The sequence below is a fragment of the Ictidomys tridecemlineatus genome, chromosome 7 (assembly GCF_052094955.1).
Source record: "Ictidomys tridecemlineatus isolate mIctTri1 chromosome 7, mIctTri1.hap1, whole genome shotgun sequence".
In the NCBI taxonomy this organism is placed as follows: domain Eukaryota; kingdom Metazoa; phylum Chordata; class Mammalia; order Rodentia; family Sciuridae; genus Ictidomys; species Ictidomys tridecemlineatus.
Genome location: NC_135483.1, coordinates 198,230,457 through 198,243,006, shown reverse-complemented (window position 1 = coordinate 198,243,006; position 12,550 = coordinate 198,230,457). Strand labels below are relative to the sequence as shown.

The 12,550-nt window shown below is 46.5% G+C and overlaps 1 protein-coding gene across 13 annotated transcripts in view; it reads right to left on the bottom strand.

Moving 5' to 3' along the window:
• Farp2 (FERM, ARH/RhoGEF and pleckstrin domain protein 2) overlaps positions 1–12,550 on the bottom strand; it is an 89,067-nt gene that overhangs the window by 67,976 nt on the left and 8,541 nt on the right. For 4 of the 13 annotated variants that reach the window (XM_078018435.1, XM_078018437.1, XM_078018438.1 and 1 more), the window contains exon 2: positions 9,238–9,448. In XM_078018435.1, the coding sequence (XP_077874561.1) occupies positions 9,238–9,420 (183 nt within the window). In that variant the 5' untranslated portion in view covers positions 9,421–9,448. Of the gene's footprint in view, positions 1–1,745; positions 1,841–8,120; positions 8,216–8,547; positions 8,775–9,237; positions 9,449–12,550 lie in introns of those variants that run through there. The other 9 variants (XM_013364890.4, XM_021719659.3, XM_040268221.2 and 6 more) reach the window with 9 other exon arrangements.

Genomic DNA, 12,550 nt, shown 5'->3' with positions numbered 1-12,550 from the left:
TGAACTCAATCCCCAGTACCCCCAGCAAAAAATGCGAGGGTATGAGAGAGTACAGGGATTCCATTAGGGCTCATGGCCTGGGCGGGACAGCTGATACCAGTGCCTCCCTGGGAACTCCCAGACCCCTCTGGGGCTGCCCGCAAATGAATCGCACCCAGCGCTGGCATGCTCGAGGGACGGCCACCCGACAGACAGGGCTCCTGGGCACACCCTCGGCAAAGGTGCCACAGGAGCCACATCCACTGAGTGCCTGGTTACAGGCTGTCACGGGATGGCACCCCCGATCATTCTATTCGGAGCCCACCTCTTCATCAGCCATAGATGCTTTATGATCTGACACAGGCTGCCTGTGCACTGGGGTTTGGTGGGGGGCTGGCACTGAGAGCTCCAATGCCACCACCTAGAAGCTAAGACTCAACGTGGCCACGTTGCTGTCAGGCACCGTCTGCCACATTCCTAGCCATCTGGGTTAAAAAAAGGATCAATTCTCCACGACCAAATAACAGGTTCTGAAGTCGAGCACAGTCACATAATAGCAGTGTAGCCTAGACACCCACAAGAGCTCTGGGGTAAAACCTGCATTACCCCCACATTTCAGATACCGAATTACTAGCTTTTCTTCCTGAGGTCAGACCAAAATAAGTTCTAAGGCAGCCTATTTTCCATACTTAGGACGCCCGTGCTGGAGCGACAATGCTTCCTGGCTGCAACCCTTCCAGGCCACGAGGAGAGCATGGAGGTTTCCTGCCTGGAACCTGTCCTCCTGCTTGACATGTGCTTACATTAATGTCTGAAAGAAAGAAAGGAAGAAACAAAGAAAAAAGAAAAGGAAAGTCCCCACCTGCTAGTCCTCCAGGCAGGATCTCACCCACCCACTCAAACTGTCCCTTTTTGGGGTGTGCGAGATCAGACCCATAGTCTCACTGAACACTACCCTGGACTACCACTGCATCCCCAACTGTTCTCTTCGTTACTAAACACCACTTGTGCCATACTAACGTTCCTGACTCCTAAAAGACTGCTATGGACTGTTTAGATAGGAGGTGTCCTCCAAAAGCTCATGTGTGAGACCAGGCACTGCTGCACTGCCGGCTGAGCTGGGTGGGGACTGCAGGCAGTGGGGTGTGGCTAGAGGAAGTGGGTCCCGGAGGTTTGGCTCTGGGGTGTACATTTTATCCCTGGAGAGTGGAGCTCTCTCTTCCTGCTTCCTGACTGCCCTGTTCTGAGCTGCTTTCCTCCCCGACACCCCCCACCACGATGTGCTGCCTCCCCTCCAGCCCAGAGTTACGGAGTCAAAGTTTTTGGATTGAGACTTCTGAAATTGTGAGCCTCAAATACACTTTTCCTCCTCTAAAACTGTCCTTGTCAGGTGTTCTGTCCCAGCAGTGAGAAGCTGCCTACCTCAGCGACGTATGGATTAGTGACAGTATACCTGCCTGCACATCTGCCCTGAAGTCTGAAGAAGCCTTCTCCACCTGGGGACTTGGGCACCCACTGAACCTCTCCTTCCATCAGTGACAGGGTGAAGACCCTCACACCTGATGTGGCTGGAGCTGAACACGCTTCCACTGCACAGCTTCACACACAGGACAAGGCACAGGGCAGCCTGACACAGAACCCCAGAACTGCAGCGCAGAAACAAGACTTGAGCTGAGGCCAGACTGCAATGTTCAAAATGGCAGAACCATTTGATCCACTGAAACAAATCAAGATTTTACTACATTTACTACCAGCCACCGACTCACCTCTGGGTTGCCAGTATCCCATCAACAAATGTCAAAAGTCCACGAGTATGGCAATATGTAAATCAATGGAAGTGTAACTGATGTGATTCTGCAATCTGTATAGGGGGTAAAAATGGGAGTTCATAACCCACTGGAATCAAAGTGTGAAATATGATACATTAAGAACTATGTAATGTTTTGAATAACCAATAATAAAAAAAAGAAAAAAGAAGAAAAAAGAATTAAAAAACTGTTACAAAAATAAACCTAAACAAAAACATATTGCTCTAAAAGAGATACGACTTGAAATTTGGTAACATAAGGAAAAAGCAACTAACTAAACAACTCAATAGGTGGGATGTGTGTAATCAGTAAAATAGAAAGGAAACCAACCAAAAACTGGAACAGGGAATATATAATAAGGAAGGATGGGGCTGTGAATTGAAATAGTAAATTTTTGACTGCTATTGAAGCCAACTAATGCTTTTCTTTAAATTTAAAGCACATGTGATGTAAACCATAATTCTCTTTCATTTCTCCTTTAACATTTAAATTACTTAAGTTGTAACTGAATCAGAATAAAACATTATTATGCAATAAAAAAATTTTCCCTCTCTTTAAAATAAGAGTGGAAAAAAAGAACTTACCATTTTAAATCATAAGTATTAAGGCTTCTATGTACCATAGATGGTTCTACACTTGAATGGCAAGAGTCATTTATTTCTGATTTTTGTGTCTTGTGTTTCACAGGAACAGCAATTCTATTGTAGGTCTACTGACACCAATTCTTTTGGGTGTCGATGAATTTTGTATGGCATCCTACTGGTTATGATTGCAATTTGGGTTATGATCTTTCAGAAGGCTACAGGGATATTTGTGCAATTAATAAAACTTGTATCACTGATATTCTAGCTTCAAGTGGTCCCAGAACGAACATACAGGCATTGCTTGGGAGCTTGTTAGAAATGGAGAATTTCTAGATTTCATCCTAGTTCTATTGAATCATAAGCTGCAATGAAACAATATTCCAGGTAATTCCTTTCACATTAAATTTTGAGAAGTACTGTCCTAATCTTAATCAACCTTAATCAAGCATGCCAACAGCAATGTAGAATCATTTAGTAAATCTTCCAGCAACCACCACCATGCCAGTAACATTTTATACAAAATGTTTGTCCTGTGTGTTCACCAGTGTTAATAAATAACTATTCATATTCTCAAAAAACAAAACAAAACAAATATCAAAAGTCACTTAAGACACAACTGGAGCCTGTATCTGCCCCGGGGCTGCAGCCTAAAACCATCATGGACCGACCTCTCCCTTCCTTTAAGCCCTGCAGTAAACGCACTTCCACATACACACAAGCATTTCAGACTGGTCAGCCCATGTCAGAGCCTGGACTCCAAGTCTGTCTCCATACATGACTCACAGAGATGAGAGTCATCGTAGCTAAGTGAGAGCCGGTAGCTATTCCTTACAAATGAAATAAGCAGTGATTCAAAATACAGCATCAATAAGTAAAAGTTCTTCAAGTCTGCATGACAATTCTCAATGAAAGAAGTTCAGAAGCCAAACTGGGTTAGACTGAGTAAATGAAGGGAAGGGAGCAGGGGGGACAGGAAGACAGCAGGATGCGTGGGACACACCTTTCCCATCCTGGCATATGACTGTATGACCAGGGTAACTCCACATCATGTACCACCACAGAATGGGATCCTAATTAGAGAAGTCACACCCCATGTTTGTACAGTATGTCAAAATACACTCTACTGTCATGTACATCCCAAAAGACCAGACCAAAAAAAAATCACAGGGAAAAAAAAAGAAAATCCCTGCTCTTGGGGAGACCACCTCCACAGGGTCCCTGTGAACACACCAAGCAGCTTCTCCTGAGTCTTCCTGATGGTGGAGTGGGCAACGCAGCAGGGTGAACCCCACTCTTACTCAGCCTACCCCAGTGACCCCCTCCAGGACAGCTTGTGTGTGCCAGACAAGTGCTCTGCCACCACGTCCCATTCCAACCTCAGGCCACCAAAATGATGCAGTTCTCATACTTTGGCTCCAAACCCTCCTTTTTTTATCCATTAAAAATAGCTTTTAAAACACCATCGAAAACCACAATAAGTTATATTTCATTCCCAGCAGGATAGTTGTAACTGAATCAGAATAAAACATTATTATGCAATAAAAAAAATAAGAAAGTCAGAAAATGTCAAGTATGGGCCAGAGAGTGGAGAATCTGAGCCAGTTGCAGTGATGCACACCTGTCATCCCAGCAGCCTGGGAGATTGAGGCAGGAGGATCACAAGTTGGAGGCCAACTTCAGCAAGTTAGTGAGGCCCTGTCTCCAAATAAATAGATAAATAAATTAATTAAAAGGCTGGGGATGTGGCTCATGAAGTGTCACTGCTCTGGAAAGCAGTGGGGTCCTCAGGGTCAGACTCAGGGTCACGACACGACCAGCAACTCCAACCCTAAGTACCCCCTAAAGAAATGAAGACTCACATCCACATCAAGCCTCCTGCATGGACCCTCACCACAACGTCTATCAGCTGAGGAAGGGACGGACAAAACGCTGGGTATCCACACAGAACACTCTTCTGCCATGAAAAAGAATGGGCGCCGACACAAGCACCCATGCCGCGACCTGGTGGATGTCTCAAGCGTCCGTCCCAAAAGAACATGACCATGACCCCACTCGGGCAGTCACTCAGAAGAGGGAGGGCCAGAGACCAGCGTAGATCATGGCTCACCTGGAACTCAGGGAATGACGTGGATTAACAGGTGTGGGTTTATTTTTGAGGAGATAAAAATGGTCTAAAATTGTGAAAGTGGCACATTTCTGTTTAACACCACTGATTTGGACAGTCTATGAGTAAATTGTAGAGTATACAAATTGATCTCTATAAACTGTTATAAAAATCCCACTCACACTCAACTTTACCTTCTAACACAAGAGAACAGAACTTAGCTTCAAGCCATCTGGACTTGGCCGTCCACTGTCTGGCACTCCCCTGCACCTGGCCAGCCCCTCAGCACCCTGGCGGGCTGCATCTGCTGGAACTGTGCGCACCCTGCTGCTGTGTGTCTTGGGGGACGCACCTCCCCAGCCCTCACCGTGGGGAGCTGGAGCGAGGAGCAGACTGTGACTTGAGAGCATGCCTTACTGAAGCCCTGCGAGGACAGCGAGGCTCCCACACCTGAGGAGACACCAGAGAAGCTATGCGCTCTGCAGAGGGGGCAGGAGCCCCAGCACAGAGGGCTGTAGGTCACTCTGTATTTTCACCACAGCAAAAGAGAAGCATTAAAAACCACTAGATGTTGATAATTCCCAGAGGAAAGAAGGGCCTTTAACTAAACTTTTAGTAACAACCAGCAGGTTCTGTACAATCCCACATGAGCCTGGATCTTCTGACTGGTGTGTGAATCTAATTTTGTCCAAGTGTGAAGTTAGCACATCTCCCCAGAATACCATGGTTGCTTAAGACTCAAGAGACAGAACATCAGGTAGACAGACCATGAAAGACATGCACACAACAACTGAACTATGGAGGCAATCTAGGTGCCCTTCAACAGATGAATGGATAAAGAAAATGCGGTATGTCTACACAATGGAATATTACTCAGCCATAAACAGAAATGAAATCATGGCATTTGCCAGTAAATGGATGGTACTGGAGACTATCATGCTAAGTGAAATAAGCCAACTCCAAAAAACTAAAGGCCAAATATGTTCTCTCTGATATGCAGATGTTAAACCACAATAAGGAAGGGTGGAGAAGAGAGAATAGAAGTTCACTGGATAGGACAAAGGGAGGGGATGGGGATGGGAAAGACAGTAGAACGAATGGGACATCACTTTCCTACGCTCATGTATGAACACCCGACCAGGGAAACTCCACATCACGTACAGCCACAAAAATGGGAATGGACACTCCACGTATGTATGACATGTCAGATACACTCTGCTGACATGTGTAACTAAAAAGAGGTACACAAGGCCAGAAAGTCTAGAAACAGGGCAAAGTTGGGCCCTGCGGTGAGAGCACACTGCTGCGTGGAGACACTGACGACACTCTGGCAAGGAGCAGGGAGCAGGCCTGACTGCAGCCCCTCCCTGGGCACACACAGACTAAGCGCAGCACTACTCCCCACACTGAGGACACGCGTGGACCCACTCTCCCAGGCTGCCCTCTAGGACAGACAACATGCCATAGGACACGACGTCCTGCTGGAGACTGACCTGCCCAGCCAGGGGTCTCACTGCCCTGCAAGCCTGACAAGTGTGCAGCAGCCTGCAGGTCCAGCAGAAGGACCACCTGGTCACAGCCTGTCTCCTGGTCCAAACATAAGGAGAGGGCAGTGAGGAGCACAAGTGAAACTGAGGACGAGCGATGGTGGGCAGGGACGGAGGCCCGGGTCAGCACCCCGCGTTGACCCAGAGATCTGCTTCCTGGACAGGCACTTGGACCCTGAGGACAGCCCACCCAGTGTCCCAGCCCTGCCTCTGCAGTAGCTCTCCTGGCAACAGCGGGTGCTTAGGAGAGGGCCGATTCCTGCCATCTGGTCAGGTGACTCCGTGTCCCCACCTCTCAACCCTGTGCAGCCCTCTAACTTGCTGAAGCCAATTCAACACGATCAAAGAGACACTGAAGACTTTGACACTGAGCCCCCTCGGCACCTGCGGCTCCCACTCCTGTCCTGAGAGCATCTCCAGGCGTATGGGGCGCACCCAGGCCTCATGGCCAGCCAGACCAGCAATGGCCACCCCACCCGACGGACAGGCTACAGTGGGAGTCACTGTCACTTCACTTGGGTGGTTTGTCACTGGGGAGGACAAGGCACCTGGAAGCAGAACACGACTGACTGATAATAAGACGCACTGAGCTCTGGCTCCCGGTGCAGCGCTCCTCAGCTGGTAACAGTGCAGAAGTGCTGTCCAACTCAGGGCTCGGGGACAGCTGCTTTTCCAAGGGAACTCTCTAGTTTCTGGTGACCAGTCAAGTATGTCAAATACCAAAGATGACAGTTATATTTAATTAATAGAAACAATTATTTCAATTTATAACTCAAAAATAAATGCATGCTTTTTCCTTTTAGATCCTAGTTTTAGTTGATACAGACTATTAAGCAGGACAGAAAAGATGTTTTCAAAGCAAATCCTAAATAGTGTAATTATTTTTCTTTCAGTTTCTAAAAAAAATTTTAACACACATGTTAACAAGCCTAGACCTTAGTAAATAAATACCTTTGCCAGAGGGATGGCTCAACGGTGGAAATTCTTTCAAACATTTTGATTGGAAAAGATTTGGGAGTCTGGTGTCGTGGCCATGCCTGCAATCCCAATGACTCAGGAGGCTAAGGCAGGAGGATTGCAAATTTGAGGCCAGCCGCAGCAACTCAATGAAGCCTTACGCAACTTAGTGAGACCCTGTCTCAAAATAAAAAATAAAAAGGGCTGGGGATGTGGCTCAGTGGTAAAATGTCCCTGAATTTAATTCCCAGTACCAAACTAAATAAATACATAAGATTAAGATTTGGGAGCCCAAGACCTATTTCAAAGGAGAATGATCCCAGAGCTGCCAGAAGTGCACCAGTGCTAGCCCTCCAGAGTTCAAAGGTCATCATTCAGCAGACTTTTGTGATGGGACAGTCACCACTGCCCTAATAAAATGAGATTGGTTTTCTTCTCAGATACAACCTTATACACCAGGCAAGGTGGCACACACCTGTAATCCCACAGACTCAGGAGGCTGAGGCAGGAGGATTTCAAGTTCGAAGCCAGCCTCAGTAATTTCGTGAGGCTCTAAGCACTTAGTTAACTCTGTCTCAAAATAAAAAATAAAAAGGGCTGGGGATAGAGTTGGTGGTAAAATGCCCCTGGGTTCAATCCCAGTACTCCCCCTACCCCGAAAGCAAACAATCAAAAACAGCAACAAAATTTAAACGAAAAGCACTTGAGTCTCAGCACTAGCCACCTATCATCCAATACTCCTCAAGGGGAAGGGCTCCAGGGAACACTGGCCCAGATGCCAGCAGGGGACAGGCTGCGGCTCCCTCCAGCCTCCCAGCCCCCTCAGCTCTCTGCAGTAGAGCACTGCTCACAGCCCACCGTAACTCAGCCCGCCTATGACTTTCTGTGCAGCATCCTGACTCAATAGACGCCTCTAGCACAGACACACCTCCTGAGAGAAGTCAAGATTGTTCTCTTGCTTGTATTTCTGTGGCATTAAAAACAGGAAAAGCTTTTAAAGATGTTACTTTAATTCAATATATAAATACTAGAAAAGAGAGAATGGATTTCTGTATTACAAATGAAAATACATTAGCAATTTTAAAAAAGAACATTTGTCCTAATATCACTTAGAAAAGCAGAGAAATGTTTTCTAACATACCATATGGGTCCAAAAGAAAACAGTAAGCAGGGCGCAGTGGCACATGCCTATAATCCCATTGATCTGGGAGGCTGAGGCAGGAGGATTGCAAATTTGAGGCCAGCTTGGGCAACTTAGCAAGACCCTGTCTCAAAATAAAAAAGGGCTGGGATATAACTCAGTGGTACAGTACAACTAGATTCAATCCCCAGTATCACACGCCCCACAAAAGGAAAAGAAAATAGTGTTACTGAAGTGTGTTTGTGTTTGTGTGTGTGTGTGTGTGTGTGTGTGTGTATAAAAATATTTACATATATATATAAGTGTTACTTAAGTACATATGTATATATATAATTTTTTTACTATGTCCAGTTATTTTTGCCAACATTATCGATACAATCTATAATTAGGAAATTTTTTCAGAATAAAAAAAAATTTTATTGCTGACCTGGAAAAAGAAGCTAACACCATGATAACACCTCCTGTATGCTGGGCTCTCACTTCCCACCAGCCTCCCGAGAGGAGAAGCTGAATCTGCATCCAGATGTGGATGTGACCCACCCAGGCAGCCAGGTGGGACGGGTCCACATGGGAGCAGCCTGGCTGCAACTGTGCCTTCAACAGTCTCTTTAGTCAGCCTCTCAGAAGAGGAGAGGAGAGTGGAAAGACCGAATCCTAGTGGAAGAAAAAAAGAATACCACTTTCACACTTCAGGAGAACTCAGTTTCAGTGTGTCCAAGGACTTCACTGAGTGTTCACCAAAGCCACTCTTGGCCAGCTTGATAAATGTGCAAGACCTAGGTGGGGATGTAGCTCAGAGACCCAGTGCCTGCCTCGCATGTGCAAGGCCCTAGGATCACTCCCCAGTACTGGGCAGGAGGGGGCGTCAGGCCCAGTGGAGATATCATTCCAGTGTCTCAGCAGGCTGAGGTAGGAGGACCCAACTTTGAGAAAGCTGGGCAACTTAGCAAGACCCTATCTCAAAAAATAAAATAAAAAGGGCTGGGGATTCTAGCTCAGTGATAGAGTGCCTCTGGGTTCAATCCCCAATATGGCAAGACAAACAGATACACCAACAGAAGAGCAGAGCAGAGCTGACCAGCACTGGCCCAAGAAGGCCTCCCACATGCACCCTTACCTCGGTGTCAAACGTCTCCACAGTGTTGTCCAGCAGCTTCACTCTGATGTGCAGGTGCTTCTCCTGCATTCTGGGTGACAACGTCTGCCCTGGTTCGAGGGTGCTCACTCCCATGGGGGTCTGGGTGCTCAAGCGCATCCCTGCAGACTGCAGGACTCTGTACGTTCCTTCTATCTCCCCCATTCCTCCTCCGTTAAAAATGAAGAAGATGCTAAATAAAACAAACACAGCAGAGAATTACTACTTTAGGTATTATTAAAACAATGTAAAAAACAACCATCAGGCACATGGGAACCCGAGTCTTCTTTTTTTTAAATTTATTTTCTGGCTGGACACAATATCATCTTTATTTTATTTATTTATTTTATGTGGTTCTGAGGTTCGAACCCAGGGCTTCACACATGCTAGGTGAGCGCTCTTCCGCTGAACCACAACCCCAGCCCCTGAGTATTCTTTCTGCAACTTCTGCAAGTCTTGAATTATATCAAAACAGAGTTAAAAAGATTATCTTTGAGCAGGACACGAAGGCACACACCCATTCCAGTTACTCAGGAGGCTGAGGCAGGAGGACTGCTAATTCAAGGCCAGTCTGGGCAAGTAAGCAAGACCCTGTCTCAAAATAAAAAACAGAAATGTGTTGGGGATGTGGCTCAGTGAGGGAGCTTCTCTGGGTTCAGTCTCCAACACCCCTTGCCCAAAATGTGTATATATAAATATATAGGGCTGGGGTTATGGCTCAGTGGTAGAGCACTTGCTTAGCATGTGTAAGGCACTGGGTTTGATTCTCAGCACCACATACAAATAAATAAGATAAAGGTCCATCAACAGCTAAAAAAAATATTCAATAAATAAATAAACATTCACACACACACATACACACACACACACACACATACACACTTGGGCTGGAGTTGTGGCTCAGAGGTAGAGTGCTCTCCTAGCAAGTGTGAGGCCCTGGGTTTGATACTCATCACCACATAAAGTAAAATAAAGACATTGTGTCTACCTATAACTAAAAAATAAATATTTTCAAAAAATTTTATACATATATATATACACACACACATATCATATCTATCTATATGTATTTTACTCACACACATGAAAGTGCAGTATAAATAGTAACAAACGTAACTCTCAATAATATTTCTCAGGTACTCTGGAATCCAGGTATGTATATTAACTCACTGAACACCTGAGACCCAATTAACAAGTGACATCTTCCCGAACCATCTTCAAAACATCTTCTATTAATTTTAGTAACCTTTTATAAATTCTATCTCAGATGTATCTCAGTAGTAGAGCACTGGCCTAGCATGCACAAGGTCTCAGGTTTCACCTCCTCCTCTGCAAAAAACACACACTTCATGAACTTCCTACCCCCACTCCCTTGCATGCCAACTAAATTGCTGCAGGTCTCCTGGCCTTCTCCTCTTTGTCAAGACAAACCTAATCAAGGACTTTTTACACTTGCATCAAGTTTGAAAAGCCTGTGGCTCGATGGCAACCAACTCCTACTGTGCACTTAACCCTGTCCCACAAAGCCCCCTTCCGACCCACCTGTGGGAGACAGGCACATGTGCACTGCATTCATCAAGCAAGAGCACACCACTGGGGAAGTGGAAAGACAGCAGGAGGAGACCCTCAGGCAGGACATCTCTGCCAGGTGTGTCTCTCTGATTCCTCCAGAAACTGCTCAAAGGCTCTGGTTCCTACGGATATATCCTCATTTAATAACAATAAAAAACCCTGTAGAATGTCCTTTCTTAAGAGTTGGAAAATTCAGCTCAAAAACTGGCGGAGGGATTGGGGGATGTAACAAGGGGTGCCCACAGAGGGGAGGCTCAGGAGAGCATGTGAAGTGTCGCTGGCCTTTCTGCTCACTTTTTCTGTGCTCCTAACATTGCTCTTTTGTCTTTTATATGTAGACATTTTTAATATCTTTATTATTTATCTTTATGTGGTGCTGAGGATTGAACCCAGTGACTCACATGTGCGAGGCAAGTGCTCTACCACTGAGCCCCAGGCCCAGCCCCTGCTGTTTTCTTTTTTTTTTGTAGTTACAGATGGATAGCATGTCCTTGTTTCTAACCCAGTGCCTCATGTGCGCGAGGCAAACACTGTGCCACTAAGCTACAGTTCCAGCCCCTAAAACTGCTCTTAAAAAAAAAAAAAAAAAAAGGAAAAGCCCATCAGGGAACACAGAAATGACAGAGACACCCAGGCTCTGGCTCTTCCGCAGCACGTGGGAAATCAGCACGTGGCTCCCTGCAGAAAGCACAGCCCCCATCCACAGTAAAGGGTGGTGCGCAACAAAAACCCACCTCCCCTGAAGACTGAAGGTGCTCCACCAGGAGGACCAGGAGTCAAACTTCTAGACTGGCCAAAGAAAGCAGAACACCTGACGTTTCCTCCAAATTTGTCCAACATGCCTAGGACCCTCTGGTGTCAGGAAGGAGTGTTCACAGTTGGAAACGACCTGATGGACCCTCTAGCTCATCCCTTGGCCCTGAGCAGCATTTCTGCTTCACTGAAATGTAGAAGGAGGTGGAGCCTTCTTTCTTCTTTTTCTAGGCATGACTAACATTTTTTAGAATAAGCAACTAAGTGAGAAAGTTGGGAAACAAGTCAGTCTTGTATTCCATGGCAAGGTCAAAGAGCTGGTTGGAAAAACAGGTGGCCAGGCTGACTGGCAGGCGGGGCACCCACACCATCCGGGAGTAGATGGCATCCCACACCACCTCCCTGTACCTAGCTCACTGTCAGATGGACCACAGAACCTGATGGGGACATGGCCCTCAGCACAGAAAGGGCGTCGTTAACTCAAGGTGTTGGTGCTGCTGGGGCAGCTCACCAGCACTGCAACAGGCCCACAGGAAGGGCACCCGTGGACAGCAAGGGCGGAGGCCACCACCTGGCGGTGGGAACCTGGGAGCCAGAGCACCCCAGTGGTGAACTCAGCCACTTCTCCATGCCCAGCCCCAGCCTTTCACCTGGAAAAAGGCAGGGGAGGGAAGGTCCCATCAGATCCTTTTCAACTCTAAGGGTCCAAGATTCTGTTCTAGCAGCTCAATGAGAAAATGAACTAAAAGTTGATGTGTCCTTGATTCCAACTAATAAAATAAACCAGATAAAATCATGTGACCACAGCCTTTCAACGCAGCATATGCAACAGTGCTGCAGAACAGGAAGACTCCTTCCAGCCACCTCCCCAGCGCAGCAGAAACACCAGCCAGGAGGGTTCCAGAGACATGGTCACGTTGGCCAACATCACCATTCTACTTTCACTCCCTAGTTTCTTTAATTGCCCCAA